Source organism: Macaca nemestrina, chromosome 2 (genome assembly GCF_043159975.1).
Source record: "Macaca nemestrina isolate mMacNem1 chromosome 2, mMacNem.hap1, whole genome shotgun sequence".
Classification (NCBI taxonomy): Eukaryota; Metazoa; Chordata; class Mammalia; order Primates; family Cercopithecidae; genus Macaca; species Macaca nemestrina.
Genome location: NC_092126.1, coordinates 51,442,222 through 51,463,194, shown reverse-complemented (window position 1 = coordinate 51,463,194; position 20,973 = coordinate 51,442,222). Strand labels below are relative to the sequence as shown.

Sequence of the window (20,973 nt, the reverse complement as noted above, 5' to 3'; positions counted from 1 at the left end):
TCTTGCAAAATTAGAATAAAAGAAAATAAAATGACAATAAATATTAAGGGTAGCTTAAAAAGTACAGGCATTTTATACTGTACCTTTTCCCAGTTGTTGTATTTTGCATAGCTGTGCCTGCCTGGGATATCTTCTTTAACATCAAACTGTTTCTCAATCTCTTCTTGTAGATCATGAATCAAGATTCTGTTTGACAGGGGAATGATAAAATACATGTTTTATCATGAGAAAGGAAAACACAGTTATCTTTCATTTGCAGAAAACTTCTCTTCCTTCTCCTGTATCTTTAATCAAGTTTGCTCTGTTTCTTCATTATTCTCCTCTAGCTATCTCCTTTAGACATGTCATATGTCTGGCTTCTGATCTCCCCATTTATCTGGAGCTGTGCTGTCCAGTATGATAGTCTTTAGCCCCATGTGCCTACAGGACATGTGATGTGGGGCTTGTCCAAGAGTAGATTGCTATATGTGTAAAATATATACCAGATTTTGAAGATAGTATAAAAATTATATAAATTATCTCACTAATAAGTTTTATATTGTATAGAATAAATATTTCAGATATATTGGGCTAAAAAAATGTATTGCTAAAGTTAATTTTACCTGTTGCTTTTTAATTTTTTAATGTGGCTACTAGAATTTTAAAATTATGCATGTGGCTCATATTGTACTGCTATAGTACTCCCCATCCTTCTCCAAAACACACACACATCTACGTCCACATAAACACAGGCAACAAGGGATACTTTCATGCACACATCTACAGACCATACCTTATAATTTCACACCTTGAGAGCTGGGAGAAACTTGAATAATAATGATAATTAAAATAGTAAGCAGGTACTTAGCACTTACCTTGTGCCAGGCATTGCTCTGACCTCCATATGTACATTACTAATACATTTAATCTTCATATGAGATTATTATGCTTATCTTCAGATGAGAAAAATGAGGTACAAAGTGTTGAAATAATGTGCCTATAGAGATGTATCTAGAAAATGGCTAACAAGATTTGGAGGGGTCGAAATAAGAGATGGGAAAAATCACTGGGAGACTGATGTTGAGGGTCAAGAGGCTTACACCTTATCTTCCTATTTTCTTTTTCTTTTCTTTTCTTTTTTTTTTTGAGATGGAGTTTTGCTCTTGTTGCCCAGGCTGGAGTGCAGTGGGGTGATCTCGGCTCACCACAATCTCCACCTCCCAAGTTCAAGCGATTCTCCTGCTTTAGCCTCCCAAATAGCTGGGATTACAGGCGCGTACCACCACGCCGGTTAATTTTGTGTTTTTAGTAGAGATGGGGTTTATTCATGTTGGTCAGGCTGGTCTTGAACTCCTGACCTCAGGTGATCTGCCCACCTCAACCTCCTGAAGTGCTGGGATTACAGGCATGAGCCACTGCGCCCGGCCTCATCTTCCTATTTTCATCTCTTTCTGAGCCATCTCATGTCATCATTTTATGGAGTCCAATGGCTGTAATGGTCACCTGATGGTCACTCATACTTGAATCTCCAGGTATAGACTCTCCTCTGAACCCTAGGCTTACACATCCAACTGCCTACCTGACGTTTTCACTAGGATTCAGATATCCATATGTGTAATACAGGCCAGGTACAGCTTTATACACATTATTTAATTAACCTTGTCAGTATTATCACTTTACAGATGGGGAAGTTAGTACTCAGAAGGTTTTAAATATTCACAGTTTGTATGAGGTGGAGTTGGGAATTTGAATACAAACTGCCTCATTTCAAGATTTATTTTTTAAAAATGTCGTCTTCATCATATATGAAAGTATTTTATTTATTTTGTCTGGGGATTTTCTATTTGCTTCATTAATCTATTTTCTTATGCCTTAATATAAACCAAATCATATTTAATTACAGTAAAATTTAATACTGGATAATGTATCTTTTTTTCCAAAAATTTAGAGTAATTTCACCTATTTTAAAGGAATATCTTGGCTGGGCATGATAGTTCACACCTGTAATCCCAGCACTTTGGGAAGCCGAGGCAGTGGGATCACATGAGGCTAGAAGTTTGAGACCAGCCTGGGCAACATGGTGAAATCCCGTCTCTACTAAAAATACAAAAGTTAGCCAGGTGTGGTAGCGGACACCTGTAGTCTCAGCTACTAGGGTGGCTGAGGCATAAGAATTGCTTGAACCCAGGAAGTGGAGGTTGCAGTGAGCTGAGATTGCGCCACTGCACTCCAGCCTGGGTGACAGAGGAGACTCTGTCTCAAAAAAAAAAAAAAAAAAAAAATCTTATCAGAATCATTTTAGGAATTCGAATTATCAGAAAAAATAGGATTTTGGATAGACATTAAATTATAAATATAAGAATTTTATAATTAATAACAGACATAATATAGTTGTATCTTTTTGATTCTTCAGTAAAATGTTATGTATTTTGATTGCCTCTCTCTCTCTCTCTCTATATATATATATATATATTTTTTTTTTACCAGTTTTGCGAGTGACTTTTTTTCTCACTACATTTTTGAATTGGTTATTACAGTATTCATATATTAAAAAACCATTTACTTTGATTATACTTAGCTATTTTATTAGATTAAAAAACTATCTTTTTACTTTTAAGAATTTTAATTATGTCTTTAGGGTATTTTCTGTGTTATTTCTTCTGCCAGTATCTATACTTTCTAATTTTCTTAGTAACTTTCTTTTTTTCCTTGCTGTTTTGCATTGGAAAACTCTCTGAACTATGATAAATAATAGTAGCCATAGAGGGCATTCTTTTTTTTTTTTTTTTACAGGAAAACTTATCTTTCACTGTTAAGAAAGATGTTGAATGCCACTTTAAGATTAATATGGCAGTATCAATTTATATGATCAAATTATTGTCCATTGATGTATGGCTGCATTAAAACCTATTATTAGATTCCTTAATATGTTAAATATTATTTAACAGCTGTAGGAGATTTACAAATACCCTCACAAAAAGCCTTGTTTGTCTTATTTTAGATAGTGTTCTAAAAATCTTGTTTAACCTAGAAGGAATGCATTGGATCTAGGGAGAATGACGTGCTGAAAGCAAGCAGCGAGTGCACTGTTAACAGTAGGTGATAGCTGACAGCAAAAAGAAAAAAACAAAACAAAACAGAAACGTAAAAAAACTCCCTAGACAGAAGGACTTAGAAAACATGGGTTAGTGGTCTCATAGCACAGAATGAAAATTCATATTGATAATGATAATTATTTACCCAAAGGTAAACCATATTCAATATACTCTATTTTGCAGGGCAGAAAATTATCATTTATAATGGGAATGTTTCAATAAAAATGTTAAAGAAAGGATTTCTTGAAGTTGTACTTGCCTGAACAATTTTCTTATTTGGTTTATCTCATTTCTCATTGACTATATAAATAAAGGAATTACTCACCTCTTGGCAATGAAATGCACATGTATTTTTTTTTCTGCTGTTAGTGGTGAGTCCTGGATGCAGGAAAATGTCTATTTTAAAATATTCATTCTAGTCTTTGAGACAATATCATGTACTCTTTCCATCACCATAAATCTTATCAAATAAGGAAGCAGTGAGTGACCTGTGTTCAGCCTTCTTGGGTTCCAACCCCAGTTCGCCTACATAATACTAAATGTGATCTTGGGCGGCTTGGTTACCCTCTGAACCTCAGCTTTCCAACTTTTACAATTGCGGTGACCAGGCTTGTGGTGAGAATGAAATGAAGTAAAACCGAAGTGCTTGGTGGCCTCAGGCTCCCATTGAACTTCCGAATAATAGTGAAGTTGGGTCACAAAATCGACCACCATTTTATAGTCGTAACACGTTTTTAAAGCAGGTTTTGATGTTTGACTCTTTGATTTCTTCAATTTCTTACAATAATGAGCTATAATACGGACACTGCTGAGCTCCCCTCTACTTGTTGGTTTCTCCTTGCTGATTGACTGACTGATCTGAGTTCTGATGTGGAACGCAAATGCCGTATTCCCCTAATTAGAGTTTATTTAGCACATGGGACCAAGTACTGGTCATGAATATTGATTCCTATTAGCAGCACTGACAAGCACATCATTATGTACATTATGTATATTATATCTAACTCACTGTATGCTTTGCTTTTGACTTATGATGAATCTAGGATTTCTGAGAAAATAAACTTGTGGCAGCAATTTTGGAATCAGGTGGAGCATGTTGCACTGAAACTCACATGAAGCCTGGGAAGGTTTGAAATTATATTTTGGGTGATCATTACAGACATAATTAATTGCTTTAAGCTCTAAAGAGGGCACATGGCTTTTGCTCCACCTGCATTAATAGAAGTGGAGGAACCAGGCAGAAGAGAAATTTTATGGTCCCAGAGGTTGATTTGTAACATAAGGCAGTATTAATTAGTCACAGGAAGCTTGTATCTAAGAATATTTTTAGACTTACACGTGTCAGTTTAGCTTTTGTCATAACAATAGCAGCACACACACACACACACACGCACACACACACACATATGCACACAAAAAACAGGGTGAGTTGAAGTTCAATCTTTCCGCAAATGATGCAGCTGCATGAGAACATCAGAAAGGTGCCAGGTTGTTGCTGATAGGGACTAGAAATTAAGGCTGGAAATTAAGAATTGGAGCCAGATGTTATTTTCACGAGCCCTTTCACTAACCAGCAGCCAGGCATAAACAAATGAAAACAAATTACTTTTTCTCAAATATTATTTTGTGCTCCAAAATTTGCTTAATTTGTTTAACAAAATTCCTAAATATAGGTGAAAGGATAAATAATTATCACTGGGGATTGAGTAATACAAATGGTTAATGTTTACTGAACCTTCCTTATGCGCCAGGCACTTTTCTTGGCACTGTATTTAGATTTTATCACTCAGCATGATTAACTGGGTACCATTATCAGCCCTTGTTTTTATGAAGGTTTGGCCAGTTTCCAAAATGGACACAACTGTTGAAATACAGAAGTTGGAATTTGAACCTGGAGGGTCTGACATCAGCACCCTAGCTGTGAGCCATTGTGCAATAGTGCCTTCATCACCGGATGAAATCCTTGGGTATTGCCGTCAGACTCTAGTCTCCTTAGTCTTCGGAGGTTGGTGCACGGTTGGCCCAATCAACCAACACTCATGGAAGTCTGTGTCCCAAGATCAGGGAGCAAGTAAGAGGTTCAGAGAAGAGATGAGATAAATTTTACTTTGACAGTTTCAAGACTCCCATCCTTTGCTGCTTTTAGAAAGCAGCAAAGAAGGACTGGAGAACTGTGGGCCAATGTATGTGACCATCATAGGCTCTGGGGTGTGTGTGTGTGTGTGTGTGTGTGCGTGTGCATGTGTATGCACTGGGGAAAGGTGTTTCAGGAAGGCAGAGTCACTGTCAGGGTGCCTTATAAATGGGACTGGATTCTCCTGATGCCCACATTACATCAGGATATGGTGCTATTCAAAAAGCATGGTTTTGGATTTCTATAAGATTCAATATCCTCCTGGTAACTCCCTAATTTGATTACCACACATCAAACTCTACACTTACTGACATGGATTTCCCAAGGTTTGAGGAATACTACTCATTTATTCACTGGGAGGAAAATGGAGCATCTGGTGATAGCCTCTAGTTATTCCCTGTTTCAGTATATGTGTGTGTATTCATAGAAGTAAAGGACTAGGCAGACAGAAACTTTATGATCCCAGTCAATCTTCATGAAACGCTTATGAAATAGGTTCCATTATTATTCCCATTTTATAGATGAGGTATGAGGTAAAGCAAAGTTTAATAAATTGCCAACGTTAAATACCTAATGCATGGCTTCAATGGGACTGGACCCAGATAGCCTTGCTTCAGAACCTGCTTTCCTACCTTCCACACTCCTTTTTGTCACATGACCAATTGTAACTTCAACATTTGTAGCATGTAGCATGTTGTAGTATAACATGCTTGTTATACTCTTAGGTAAGTAATATGTAAAAATGTGAAGCAGAAGAAAAAAATGAATGACTCATTAGAATGATTTGATTGAAACACTTGATAGGACTGTGTATATCCATGGAATATGAATTTGTATCTGACTGAACATTATTATTAGGCAGGTAGACATTAATATGAGGTGTTGATTATCACTGTGTTAGTTTGGCATAGATCTCTTTTGCATTTCTCACATAATCTTATATGGATCCTAGTAAGATTTTACTTAATTGTACCATTTGAGTTTTCTTATTATATTAATAGCTGTTTTCTGAGTTACCTTTCATTAACAACTCTTTATTTTCTAATTTTAACCTTTTATCAAAGAAAAGACAGTGTTAAAAATTGACTATCTAAAATGTAAACAATGTTAAAAACACTAGGATTTTTAACTGCTGAATCCAAGTATAGTGTCTTCCCCAGAGGCTCAGTCCAATGGACATGCTTTCCCTTTGATATTTGTTCTCCAGTCTGTTTGGGTTTGTTAGTATATTCATGTTGTTTGTTTTTTGAACTTGGACTTTTATGATTTTATAAATAAAAAGGGAAACAAGTATGTTACTTTAAAATAAAATCTGGCTTACTAACTTAATTTTCTAAAAATTAAAAAAAATCACACAGATACTTTAAACCAAATAGTGGTTGATATATACTATCTAATGAAGGGTGTCTAAGTAAATCATTGTGTCAAACCAGCCTCGGTTTAATTCAGCCTGGTGCCTGGATCCGACCAGATGTTTCTGTTCTTAGAACTCTTTTCTGTTACTGACTGACACCAAGCAATACATATAATTAATATGCAAATAAAATTATCCATATAATTAGTACTTGGAGACAAGATTTTAAATAGTTCTTGCCTGCACATATCAGTTTACATATTTATATTTCTGAGGGAGGTAACTAATTATGTGGCTTTCCCATAACTGTGACTGATTTGGGCCACTTTCTAGAATTCATGTTTTAATTTGATAAAACCAATTTTTATAGGTAATTTAACACTTTGGTTCTCGATGTAGATAGCAAGAAACTCCTTTGTCATAAGATAAAGTGAAAAACACACTAATTTGAAGATCTGGATTTAGACATCTAGTTGAATGAGAATCATTTCAGGCTAGCAGAGGCCTAGAGGACCAAAGGAGAAAAAAGGCTGATGTGAGCTATTTGATAAATTAGAAGGATGCTAGCTGCCTGCTTAGATGTCGTACAGTGATTTACTCCACTATCCATGCTCATGCCAAACAACTAGCTTTTCTAGATACATTTTCTACATTATAACTGCATTAGAGGGCTATTAAGGAAAACATAATACCTAATTCTTTACCTTGCTGTTCAAGCCAAATTATATAAAATTTGGCCACACTGCTACTTTATTTTAGCTTGGGCTGAGTGCTTTGTAAGAATTAGTTTATCATAGGAATCCAGACCAGGTCTATATTTTTGAGGTAAAGTGAAGAGTGTGATAATTTAGGCACATACACTAGAAAGTTGGCAATGAAGTGAGTGAATCAAGAGACACAGTAGGCTGGGCGTGGTGGCTCATGCCTGTAATCCCAGCACTTCGGGAGGCTGAGGTGGGCGGATCACAAGGTCAGGAGATCGAGACCATCCTGGCTAACACGGTAAAACCCCATCTTTACTAAAAATACAAAAAATTAGCCTGGCATGGTGGCAGGTGCCTGTAGTCCCAGTTAGTCGGGAGGCTGAGGCAGCAGAATGGTGTAAACCTGGGAGGCGGAGCTTGCAGTGAACCGAGATTGCGCCACTGTACTCTAGTCTGGGTGACAAAGTGAGACTCCGTCTCAAAAAAAAAAAAAAAACAAAACAAAACCAAAAAACACACAATAACCAGGGGTTATTTAAGATAGAGGGTTGATTTCTTTTAAATGAAAAAGTCAATGCAGTATCTGAACCTTAATGTAAACAGATAATGTAATACAAATTTCTGCAGTCTTGTAGTTATATTTTCAAAGTGTCTAAGTTTAATGATGCAATTTATAAAAACACAGAAAAACCTATATCAGTATATTAATTTAAAAGAGTTAAAAGCTGGTATCAATTTTGAATTATGTATTTTCAATTTGTTAACTTTTACATTTGTACCACAACCTTCTTGAAACAGTAACAAAACCGAAAAAGTCATCAATAACCATCACAAATAATAGAATGTTACCTTTAAAGCCATGAATAAGAATGTTTTTTGCTTACTTGTCCTATGTATGTGATTTTTAAATTTCATTAGAGTTTATATTTATTTGAAATATTGTAGCAATATCATAAATACAATCAAGTTATGGTGAGCAGTAGTAAATCCTGCTCTGCAGTATAACATCACTGACATTAATAGGATCTTTCTTTATCTCAGCCAGAAGCAGATCTTTTGAGTTAAAGCACCAAGTCAGGTAATAGAGGTGTAAAATGACAAGTTCAAAAAAAAAAAAAAATGAACTAGTGTTTAGCAGTGTTTTGATAATGAGGGTCTCAATAAACGGGAATCCTGGCATGACGTGGCCTGGGGAAGTTAAAATTGGACCTCTCTGTACATGAAACTATGAAATGTTTGAAAGTATAAAAGCACATTTTCTTTCTTTTCTTTTTTTTTTTTTTTGAGATGGAGTCTAGCTGTGTCGCCCAGGCTGGAGTGCAGTGGCGCTATCTCGGCTCACTGCAACCTCTGCCTTCTGGGTTCAAGCGATTCTTCTGCCTCAGCCTCCCGAGTAGCTGAAACTACAGGCACATGCCACCATGCCCAGGTAATTTTTGTATTTTTAGTAGAGATGGGGTGTCACCATATTGGCCAGGCTGGTCTCTAACTCCTGACCTCATGATTTGCCTGCCTTGACCTCACAAAGTGCTGGGATTACAGGCGTGAGCCAGCATGCCTGGCTGACACATTTTAATTTCTAAATTATGCATTGATTTATGATATTCATTGCTGGGCTCCCTTCTCGTTCACTGGCCAGGGCCCAGACTGTGCATGGCCCATGGTTGCTGCTCAATATATTCAAATTTTCTCTTATTTCTCCTTGGGGCCAGAATAACTCATTTCTGCATCTCTGGCTATTTGAGATTCCTTTCTCTTTGATTTAAACCTTATTCGACTGCTCTGCTTGTGCTTTCTCTGAGGAAGAAATTTTTTCGTAAAGAATTATTTATTGCTGTATTTCTGACATACCAATGGCTTTTTTTTTTTTGGTCTCCTTTTGTGTATCAGGGAAATTCAAATACATAAAAGGAGGCCAGTACCAGTAGCTCATGATCTGGGCCGATTACCTGTCAGTAGTGATGGCGTGTGGCTAACCCATTCATGCCTGCTCATGTGGGCTCTGTGCTTATGAGGGGCTGGTTTTGGAGATGGTAGATACAGGTAATTGTTATTATTATAGCTAACAGCAAATGTAAGGTAGATGTTGAACTGCCAAGTTTGATTCTATCACCTCTGTAAATAGGCTTCGATAATGTGTTTGGAAGTAGCTGTGATCTGTATCTTATAGAAAGAGCTTTTGTTTTGGGGGGCCCAATTAAACATAGTTCCATTGTAATACTTTCTTCTACTTCAAGGTAGAAGTAGAAGCTTTGAAATCCAACACATTTCAATATTTGCCAAGGACTTACTCATAGTGCATTTTATTTTGATCCAAGGCAGACTGGATGGCTTGGGATTCCTTCTCACTAACTCGGAAATCCACCGTCATATTAGCAGCTACGTGGTGGGTGGCACCTGGATACCAGAAGTCAAGCTGCAGAGATAAGCTCAATGTTAGTCAGAGTTTATTTGCTTACCCAACACATATTGATTAAGAAATGATCATGTCTCATACTCTGTGAAAGGAATTTGGGGCTCAGCATAGCTAAGATATAGACCTTTCTTTTAATAAGCTTATAGGATTTTTGCAAATATACTTAAGAACTGTTGAATATTAGGGAGGAGGAAAGAAACCTTCCTAGTGCCTGATCACTTTTTTTTTTTTTTTTTTTTTTTTTTTTTTAAGGACTTCAGGTCTATCAAGTTAAAAAGGATGGGCAGCTCTTTTGATTAATTTTTTTCTTCCACAATTTTGGGGTTGAATGGGATCACAATTCATCTAGCCACAGAATCTGGCTCTAATTGGAAATTTAAATTAAATATCTGGTTAGTTAGTCCTCAGAACCTGATGTCCCTATAAACTCTGGAAATCCTGAAAGTCTTGTATCCGACAGTTGGGATAGTCCCCCAGGAATGTCATTTTTCTAGCAATATGTCCTTGGGCAAGTTACTAGGATTCTTTAAATTTTAGTCCTCTCTCCTAAAATAATGGGGTAAATGAGAGTTCACTGGGAAGTGCTGTGAAGATTGTGAAATAGGTCTGAGATCTGGGGCATGAAGACATTTAACAGGTGCAGATTTTTTTTTTTTCCTTTCTCTTCCTCTAGCTGACAATCTCAAAAATTTGTATATGACCTCAGAAGTATAGCATTCAGATCAAAATAATTACGAGGCTGGGCATCGTGGCTCACGACTGTAATCCCAGCACTTTGGGAGGCTGAGGTGCGGATCACCTGAGGTCAGGAGTTCGAGACCAGCCTGATCAACATGGAGAAACCCCGTTTCTACTAAAAATGCAAAATTAGCCAGGCGTGGTGGCACATGCCTGTAATTCCAGCTACTTGGGAGGCTGACACAGGAGAATTGCTGGAATCTGGGAGGCGGAGGTTGCAGTGAGCTGAGATCTCGCCATTGCACTCCAGCCTGGGCAACAAGAGCAAAACTCCATCTCAAAAAACAACAAAAAACAAAACAAAAGCAAAAACAAAAACAAAAACAAACATTAAAAAGATTCCAGTTCTTGTGGTTCTTCAAAATCATACTCAATTGTGAAACTAAATGAAGTACAAGTCCCCAGCTTGGGAAATGTGAAGGCAAAGCTCAATTTCCACCCCTGCTTGTGCATGTGTCCAGGTCTGCCTGGCTGTTTCTTAGTTGAGACCCCCTCTACCTCTAGGTCAATCAAGTGACAATATGAGGCTGCTATGAACCAACCAATGTTTGTTTATTTTGATCAAAAAGTTACAGCATGAGTTGGACATATGAGAGATGTAGTGTGACGCAAAAGCAAGTTAGGCAGAGCCAACTTATCAAAATAGACATTTCTCTGTTCTAGCAGGGTAATGTGCCGCAGGAGCTTAGAGCTTAGTGAACTTTCATTTATTAAGCACAAGGCACAGAGCTGGGTGCCACAGTTGTAGAGACTAATAAGGGACTTTTGACATGTGAAAGGTTTGGTGTGGAACACAATCAGACATGCACGTTTCTCACATGTTAACCAATGCCAGAGGAAGGATCTGGTGTTCCAGGAGCACAAGGAGCAGCCAAAACTGAGTCATGAGAGTTGATGAACAGAAGAGACTTCCTGCAGGAGACACTGCCTGAGTTGGATCTTGAGAAATAAGTAGGACTTACCCAGGTCAAAATGGAGAGAAACATATTCCTCATGAGAAAAGGTGTACAGGGCCAAGGTGGGTGAGATTTTGGTGTTTATGGGGCTTGAAGGGTGCGGAAGAAGGTGGATGAGCAGGATATTGAAGAGGTTGGTAGTTTGGCCGATCATAAAAGGTTCTGAATGCTATACGAATACCAACAGAAAATGCTTCTGACCGGGCATGGTGGCTCACGCCTGTAATGCCAGCATTTTGGGAGGCCGAGGAGGGTGGATCACTTGAGGTCAGGAGTTTGAGACCAGCTGGGCGATGTGGCAAAACCCCGTCTTCACTAAAAACACAAAAATTAGCTGGGAATGGTGGTGGGCACTTGTAATCCCAGCTAATAGGAAGGCTGAGGCAGGTGAATCACTTGAACCTGGGAGTCGGAGGCTGCAGAGATTGCACCACTGCACTCCAGCCTGGGTGACAGAGTGGAACTCTGTCTCAAAACAAAAACAAAAACAAACAAAAAACACTTCTGTGATGCTTAATATAGCAGGCCTGCTTCTGAGTGCTACCAAAACCTTATTTAGTCTTTGAAGCAACCCTAGGAAGTAGGTATGATTATTATCCTCCTCATTTTATAGAAGAAGAAATGGAGACCCAGAGATGTTGAGTAACTTGCCTAAGGCTACAGAGGTAGTGTAGAGCTTGGATTTGAATGTAAGCATTTGACTTTGAAGAAAATGCTTTTTCCATACTAGGCTGCTTCTCAGCAATGACCCTCAAATGGAGGAAAGCAATTGTCAAGTTTTAGAGTGAGCAATCAGGTTGCAATGCAGAGTTGGCTTTGTGGGTGGCAAGACTAGAACCCTGATTGCTAGCTAAGGGACTATGGAAATTGTCCTTGCAAGAGGCAGAGTGAATATGAAGTTGGCAGTGGCAGTGGAATGGAGGGCAATGTGTGGATTTGAGAAATATTTGGGAGTTAGAATAGGCAGAGCCTTTGATTGATTTGTTGTAGAGATAAGAGTGTGTTCTACTGGAATAAATCCCAGATCCAGTTCTGGGTTTAAATCTGATGTGTAATCTTGGTCATTTAATTTTTTGTCTTTGCACTTTAGCTCTTCTGTTTCAAATGAGTTACATTATAACCCTGACATCGAGAATCTGTTGGAGAATTTGAAATGACATATGTAAGGTGGCTTGCACAACGTATTTAGGAGCAGCTGAATACATGATAAAATTATTTTAGACTGTTAGATTTTAAAGGATTGATCTAACTTTAAAAGTCTTTTTTGAAAATGTACCTGCTCTTGGAAAGGGTCACATCTTGATATTTGCCAATGCCTCAACGTTTTTAGTTAGTACTCAAAGAGAAATTATGGCACCAGAGGAGATGAGGGTGGGAGTGGGGAGAATGGAGAGGGAATGGCACCAGTAGGCAAGAGAAAGATGCCCTGATAAGGAGGCTAAGAACAGCTCCTGATTTCACAGTTTTACTTGAAAAAACTTGGTGTTTGCAAAGTTTTTGGGAGGAAAAACAGAAGTGGTAGTCGTGGAAACCAAGACCAAAACCAGAACAGATGAAGTATTGGCCACTGGCTGAATTATCCAGATAGCTCCTGCTTTCCCCTTATGTTCAATAGTCTTTTGTAGTCCCGTGGGCATTAACAGTAAAATAAGAAGAAGCATATTTTAGAGAACAGTAAGAAAAGATAAAATATCCCTCTAAATGCTTACCTCATTGGTTTTGGCCAAGTCCTTTATGATGTCTGCTTGTTTTTCATCCTGGGGCTTCACGCGGAACACCTTCTCCCTTTACAAAGGCAAATGAAAAAAAAAAAAACAAAAAACAGTGAACTGTAAGGAAACAACCTTTAGTTCTCTTCCCACACAGAGACTGGAACACAGGAAGTAAGATTTACCTGTCAAAGCGGACAGGAGCAATTGCAAGAGTGGTAGCAATCAAACCCATGGGCAGGATGAGCATCATGATTCTTCTTTGCCTGCCTTGAGACCCTCTGGCAGTTTTATGCATCAGCCCTTATCTTGATGAGCAGCTGATTTCCTCTTAGGGTTCTGTTGCACAAACTGTTCCCCTTCTTTGCCCACACTAGGTTTTTTTTTTTTTTTTTTTTTTCTAGCTGGGGAGGGAAAAACGCTAACCCATCAAGCCCATGCTACTTATCTACCTTTTGCAATAGGAAATACCCATTTTACAGACACAGGATGGGAAGCAAATGCCTTTAGCAAATAACTTGGTCAAGGTAACAGAGAAAGTATGTTCACAGAGCTGGGGTTTAATAGTTCTGTCTGTTCTAAAATACTACTCTACCATTCTGCTTGAATTGAATGATGGAAGAAATCAGTTTTACAATTTGCACTTGGAGACTGAGATGAATTTGGGTATCTGGCCATAAAATCTTGGTGAGTGGTTTGTAATAATGTAAAATATATTTTTGAAGCTAGAATGTAAGTTGTGAAATTAAAAACATTTAAATTACAAAATATAAACGTACTAAAAATGCTGTAAGTACTATGGCAAACATTGAAGTGTTCACTGTTTAGATTTTACAACGATAACATTTTTGTTACATTTGTCCTGTACTTCTCTTGGTGAAGAAATAAACACTAAAGACCTAAAGCACTGCCCTAACTCTTTGTCCCTTCTCTTCGTTTTGTCCTCAGAGTCGGCCCTATTTCTAAGGCAACTTGAGGACTCCTTGAGAGGAAGAAAATATCAATACTGTAATGTTTATTAATTGGACACTGTCTTCAGAGCCTGGATGCTGTAATTGCCAAATAATGCCTTTTGAAAGTTGAATTAATGAAAGCCACCTATAGATCATTTAAAACCATCTCTGGAGGGATCTTTAGTCTTGAACACAACTTGATTAATTATGGGAGACTAATACCTTTACCTAGAATCATAGGTAACCTAAAAGAGTAAGTGGATTTATCTAATCAGATAACTTATTAGAATTTCCTTTTTGAAAACCACCTCTTCACATTGACAAATGTATAGCTGACTGTATATAAAACTTCTCTGAGTCATGACTGTGTATTATCAAAATAGTGCGGTTGGAGACACGCCCCTGTTGTATGTCCAGCAGCAGTAATTCCATTCTTCTCTGTCTGATGGGTGTGTGGTAGAACTCAAGACTTTTTTATTTCCCCAAATGGATTTTCCGGCTCCAGCCTTGCAGGTAAGGAAGAGGAGGGTTTTACAAGTGCCTTCATATTCTTGACACTGGGCAAGCTCATCAGCACTGAGAATTCCCAAAGCAAATGCTTGCTCTATTGCTTTTGACTAAAGATACTTTTGACCAGGGAAAAGTATCTTTAGTCAAAAGAAAGACCTTGACTTTGGGTTTCGAGAGACATCACTTCAATGTGGCTCCCACACACTAGCTACATCACCTTGAGCAGGCTGCCTAGTTATTCTGGGCCTTGGTTTCCTCATTTGTAAAATGGGAATGCTAATGTGACTCTAACAAGTGGCTGTGAGGCTTAGTGAGATAGCATATGTTACAGACTTTGTGGTAGGTGCTAAGAAACATCTCCATGCTCTCTAGACAGTTGATAAAATGTTCATGTGCTGTTAACAGAGACTTACAGTTGGCCACTGCCAGCCTGCAGAACTGGTATCAAAATAGATCATGTGGTAGATTAAAGTGGTGGCCGTGACCTTTAGGGATAAAATATCTCTCTGTATTTGTTTTAATGTGGACTACTTCAAGATTTTTTAAAAATATTATTGCTTTGTTTTTTAGAGTTTTATTTTCTGATTCTAAAAATTATAAATGCCCATTGAAAACGATTCGGGAAAATACAGGAAAGTTGAAAGAGGAAAAATAGAAATCCTTTTAATTTTAGAATTCTGTTATATTTTCTTGAAGCCTTTTCCTCTGTGACTGGTTTTAAAATTGTGTAGAGAAAGCTTCTATGTCTGTTTTTCAGGTCAAGTAGGAAGAACACTTTTATTTTATTTGGGGAATCTAGGTGAGTGCTTTGAGGACCCTGGTATTTCTCAGGATAAGACTTTGTTAATAAATAAAAGTATATCTTTGGCTTCTTAATAGATTACATATTGGCAATTTCTTATTTCTGGAATACGATATAAACATGTGATGCATTTGAGACTCCCACTGCCTCTCCAATCCATTTAGCCTCTGAAGAAAAATACAATAGATGGATTTCAAGAATGTTCTAGAGCTTCTTCTCAGAACAAGTGCTATTTCTTGGCAAACATAGATCAGTGCAGCCTTATATTACTGCATCAAGATTTATAAAAGGTCTTGGCATATGTGTGGGTAGGATGAATAATTGTCAAACACCATATCATTTTAGGATTGACTATGTAAGACCGTGATGTTTAACAGATTAAATCAACCTCTTTAAAAAGTTGGAGGTGAATACTTCACGCAGCCATAATTTCCCATCTTTCTTGAACTCTGCACTTCTAGGGTATTTGTAGTAGTGTATGTCTAGCCATGATTTAAAATATCACCATATAGTTTAGCTATGCTTTTCTATATGTATTTTCAATTGTTATCACTATACAAGAAATATCCTAGAAAATGGAAGTGATGCCTTAAAAAGGTGAACAGAAAAAACAGTAAAAACAGAAAAAAGTTAAAAAAGGAAAAAGAAAAGAAACAATAAAATGGAAGTATGATTTAATACTCTTCCAAATGATTTTTTATCTTCAAATTCAATCCAGTAAACTTCTGGAATACATTTACATATCTCACAAAAGGTACATTGAAAGAAAAAATTGTTGCTTTTAGTTATGATCATTGGATTCTTAACATTGAAACAAAACTACTCTGCAAATGCTGCAGAGAAATTTTTCTTAATTAGTTGCAGCAAAGGTGGCATTTGAGGACAGATATGCGGGTGTATATGATTCAGGCAGTGTCTGACCTTGTGGCGGGGGTTAGTAACTATCTGCTCCCATGAGATGACCTCAGAGGCTCAGCAGAACCCTTTTTTGCCCCCAAATTAACATGTTAACTTGCTATGGTCTGCCTTCTTTTCCTTCTAGAAATTCTCTCTTTGACCAATTGATATAGGTGAGCTTGCAAAATAAGATGAACAAATGGCATATGATTCTAGGTATGTAGGAATTCCATAATCCAGATAAGAAAATCAGTATTGCTATTTTCTATCCACATCATTTGCGAAAGAAAGATTCAGGGGCCACTCTTGTGCTGTTGGTTCACTGTTGCTTTGGGAGCTAAGAGCTTGGAGCTGAAGGAAAGGCTCAGGGCCTGCTCTGGGATCTCAGGGTGGGAGTGGGATAAAGGAGGGAGAAGAGGTATCCCCCCAACCTGGGGTTCTCAGGTGGGTAAGGCTGGGTGGACTCACAGCAGTCTCTGATTAGCTGGTCAGACACTACTGCAGTGAGGACTAAGGCAGATTTCCCTTTCTGTTTTTCTTGGTTTTGCCCAGGCAAGTGGAAATTCTAGCCAGCTTCCTGTTAACTTTCAGCAGACAGTGGCTATAGTAAAAAATTCTCAGGTGCAGGACATCTCAGATACACGGGATTTCAAATAAGAATATTTGTATATTTGCTTTCCTATTCTTTGTTCCTACCCTTAAAACTTAAAACGCAGCCCACATATATTCCTAATTTCTATTTTAAAGCATTCAATTTAGGGAATTAGGAGAGTTCTTTGTGGTTTGCCAAGATTTCCATACTTTGGGCCATAGCATCCCTTAGTCAGGGGTTGGTGTTACTTGCCAGAGATAGCACAAGGGAGTCTCCTGTGGAACAGGAGTTAATGATACACCTCCAGCAAGATTACCTCACTCAGGTAACTATGGCTATGTTAACCCTCCAATACACAAAGTTGATATAACTTAAAGAGTAGGAGGAAGAATATTTAGCTAAATTACATCTATTTTTTAATTACCACCAATGTTGCTGATAAATTAATGGGAATTTTGTTTTTCTTTTTTTGCACGTATGGGTCTCTGTCTCTCTATTTAAATGATGTATTACTAAATGAGTTTGAAGGTGATTGTGTGACACATTGTAGCAGCTGCATTGCTACCATCTAGTGGACAATTAATGCAATTAATTATTCTTTGGCTTGACAACTTTCTCAAACCGTTGCTCCTTCAATGGATTCTCTTTATGAATAGAACACTGTTACAGATATTTTAAGATATCATGCCCAATATGGAGTCTCATTTTTCTTGAAGTCATATAGAAAGTAATGAGTTAATAGTCTATGAAAGTAGACTACAAAAAGTCTATAAAGTAATGAGTTAATAGTCTATTATTTTTAAGTAAGAGATGCCTCTAAATCATAACTTTAGTACATCTCATTCTATTTTAAAATTTGAACTTGGCACAATACTTCCCAACATTAGTATGTTCAATTCCAGTCCTGGAAAACTTCAAGTCCTGGAGTGATTTTTGCCACTTTCGTTGGTCCAAGTGGTCGAGTCAGGGTCCGTGGCATCCTCTTGTCTCACGTCTGATCTGCTTTCCACACCCTAGCCTAGTTGGTGTTCGAAAAACACTGTGACCATGTCATGGATGACTTAATATCTTCCATGGATTTTCATTGTTCTTAGACCAGTGTCCCCAATCCTTAACATGACCTCTAAGCTCTGCCTGACATGGTTCCTACCACCCTCCCTAGCCTGTACACATGCTCTTCTTTCCTCAGCTCTCTAAATTTCACCCTCACTGGCTTTCTTCTTACACTTTCGGGATAGCCACAGGCCTGGAAGGGGTGCTCCTTTTGTGCAGCTAACTGTGATTTATTTGTCAGGTTACAGCACCTTCTGAGGGAGGCTTCTCCCCTACATCAAGCAGGTAGACTTTTTGTACGTTCTTTTTGTGTAGTTCATCCAGCACTTATTTGATTAACGTAAATTAGATCACTAATTAATACATTGTTAATTAATGAGTTAATTATTTGTGTAATGTCTGTCTTTCCTAAGGGCCTATACACACGTTAAGGGCAGAAATGTTATCTTTCTCTTTCATTGTTCCATCTTCAATTGCTTAGCAAAGTGCATGGCATGTAGTAGACAGCTGACAAAATAACTTCAGTGAGTGGAGACCAAAGCTAGACCAAGAAAGATGGTGTCTTTTCATGTATGCCAGGTTTTATAGTCCTGAATTTCCCTTTACATTTCTTCTTAGCTCACAAGCCTCCCACTGTAATCAGTGCATCTGCACCCTGATGGTCTTGGCCAGCACCCGAGGATGTTAACTCCTATACAGTTGACCAAATCCTCACTGTGCACGGCTTGCTTAGTCATTCATTCACATCGGTTTATCCCCAAAGAAGTAGACCATATGTCAGGTTTTCCAATGGTAATGATTCACTTTTATTATGATCAATATGAAAAGATCTACCTAGTTTAATAGACCCAGAAACTTAAAAGAAAGATTGGGATCTGTAAAACATCCAGGCAAACCAAAATAAGAATTCAAGAAAGAAAAGAAATGAAAAATGAGAATTTTGAAACAAGGCCATCAGCTTTCTCAACTAGTACAGGTGTTCCAGGACATAGCTGGCAATGTACTTGATTGCCAGCAAGGTCTCCTCGCAGGTAGCCCGGATCTGGGATTCTGGAAGGGCAAAGCCGTATCTGCCTGTATCTCGGAGTTCAAGGGTGAAGGAATATCTGATTCCTTGATCATAAGCCCAGTCGTCAGAGCCCCCAGCAGCAGGATCTGAAATGTGCAAACAGCAATGAAGAAAAACTTTAAATCTAGGAAGGAGCTTTAAAAAATTGCCACTTTCTTTTTATCATTACAAATGTTTCACTGTGCAAAATATTTTGAGTAGGCCAATTTTCTAGTAAACTGGATCATAAATGTTTTGGGGGCCGTTTTAAAAAAATTACTCCAATCTTATTAAACGTATCACCACTTCACTTTGTAGAAATGATGTGTTTAATACTTCAGAAAGTATGTAATCTGTAATGCAAAATTCCCAGTGTACTTGTATGCTATGGTGAACTATACTTGATATGTGAAAGGATGTGTATTTCGCAGGAAAATAAGGAAAGCTGTGTATGATTGGCAAGAGGAGAAGACTCTAAACCCGGCTGAAACTATGCCAAATGATAAGATTAAAGAAGCTGAGGGCAGGGCTATGCCTTCATTTTCGTATTTTTAGTGTTTATCTAGCATAGGGCCTGGCGTAGATAAGGTACTTGTTGTTAATTTATTCAATAACAATCATGTTGTCACTAACACATAAAATATGTATTAATTAATTCATTTGTTCATTTATTCACTCATCTGTTTTTTCAGTCAACAATTGTATAGCCCCCACGGAACAGCAGGCTATGGCCTCAACTCTGAAGATGCCAGAACAAGGGAGAGATGTTGGCTCTGCCCTCCAAGGTGTTACAGTGTAATGGAAAAAGAAACCTAGCTGAATTGAATAAAATATGCACCAAGTTCACAATATATAAATAGGTGGGCTATCTCTGCTAGAAATCCCTTAAGAAAACAGTATGCCTCGTATGATTCAGAGCGGTTTTTTAAAAATAATAAAAGTAAAGAAAATTGTATTCTGCATAAAGGCTTAAAATAAATTCCAACAACTCAGGACCAGAGCCTCTCCAACTGCACTGGAGGCCACTTGATGATGAGACCAGGTCTTTTTTCATGTGTGTGTTTCAATTTCTTTCCAACCTCAGGCAGAAAGAAATCATTTGAAGGCAAAGGAAGATATATGTAGAAATTGAAAATGAGGCCTGTGGAATGTGCCTTCCAGAGAGATCTAAGCTGCAGCATCTACAGCTCTGGAGTCTAGCCCCTACCACTCTAGCCACTTGCTTGCATACACTGAGTGACTGATTAGAGCGACTGGTGTCTACCTCTTGAAGGTGACTTGTGCCTCAAGTAGCCCTGGTACTTGTCTGTTTAGCCAAAAAAAACAAAAAACAAAAAACAAAAAACAAAAAACAAAACACTCGTCTTTTTTTTTTGAAATGGAGTTTTGCTCTTGTCACCCAGGCTGGAGTGCAGTGGTAGGATCTCAGCTCACTGCAACCTCCGCCTTCTGGGTTCAAGTGATTCTCCTGCCTCAGCCTCCTGAGCAGCTGGGATTACAGGTGCCCGCCACCATGCCTGGCTAATTTTTTGTATTTTTAGTAGAGATGGGATTTCACCATGTTGGGCAGGCTGGTCTCGAACTCCTGACCTCGTGATCCGCCCACCTCGGCCTCCCAAAGTGCTGGGATTACAGGCATGAGCCGCCGTGCCTGGCCGGAAACACTCTGTTTTATATTTTCCTCCAGCAACGGTCCTTTCAAATAAAACTTTTGTGGTGTCATCATCTTGGGAAGTTAATTCTGATACTGTGGGGTTGGTTGGTCTCTTTGTGTGTGCTTTCCTTGTGCATCCTAATGTCACAGCACTTGGCACCTGTATCACAAAAGACTGCGTATTTTTTCCTGCTTCCCTACTGCCAGTTTTTTAAAGACTGCTCTGATCTCTCTCTCCTTCCTTTTCTCTTTTCATCTTTTCTTCTCTCTGTTCTTACTTTCTTGTTCTCTAAGTGCCTAGTGAGGCCCTGGCACATAGTAAGTGCTCAGTAAATACTTACAGAGAGCAAATGTCTCTGTGGGTTGAAAAGGATATTTT

General features: G+C 38.2%; 2 protein-coding genes across 2 annotated transcripts in view; both read right to left on the bottom strand.

Moving 5' to 3' along the window:
- LOC105470043 (carboxypeptidase A3) overlaps positions 1-13,379 on the bottom strand; it is a 32,349-nt gene extending 18,970 nt beyond the window's left edge. Inside the window, exons 1-4 of the mRNA XM_011721753.3 lie at positions 13,271-13,379; positions 13,086-13,161; positions 9,558-9,682; positions 84-186 (exon numbers count right to left, since the gene is read on the bottom strand). Of these exons, the coding sequence (XP_011720055.1) occupies positions 84-186; positions 9,558-9,682; positions 13,086-13,161; positions 13,271-13,338 (372 nt within the window). The 5' untranslated portion in view covers positions 13,339-13,379. The remainder of the gene's footprint in view (positions 1-83; positions 187-9,557; positions 9,683-13,085; positions 13,162-13,270) is intronic.
- Positions 13,380-18,674: 5,295 nt separating this feature from the next.
- Positions 18,675-20,973, bottom strand: part of LOC105470042 (carboxypeptidase B1) — a 32,696-nt gene continuing 30,397 nt past the window's right edge. The window contains exon 11 of the mRNA XM_011721752.3: positions 18,675-19,047. Coding sequence (XP_011720054.2) covers positions 18,860-19,047 — 188 coding nt within the window. The 3' untranslated portion in view covers positions 18,675-18,859. The remainder of the gene's footprint in view (positions 19,048-20,973) is intronic.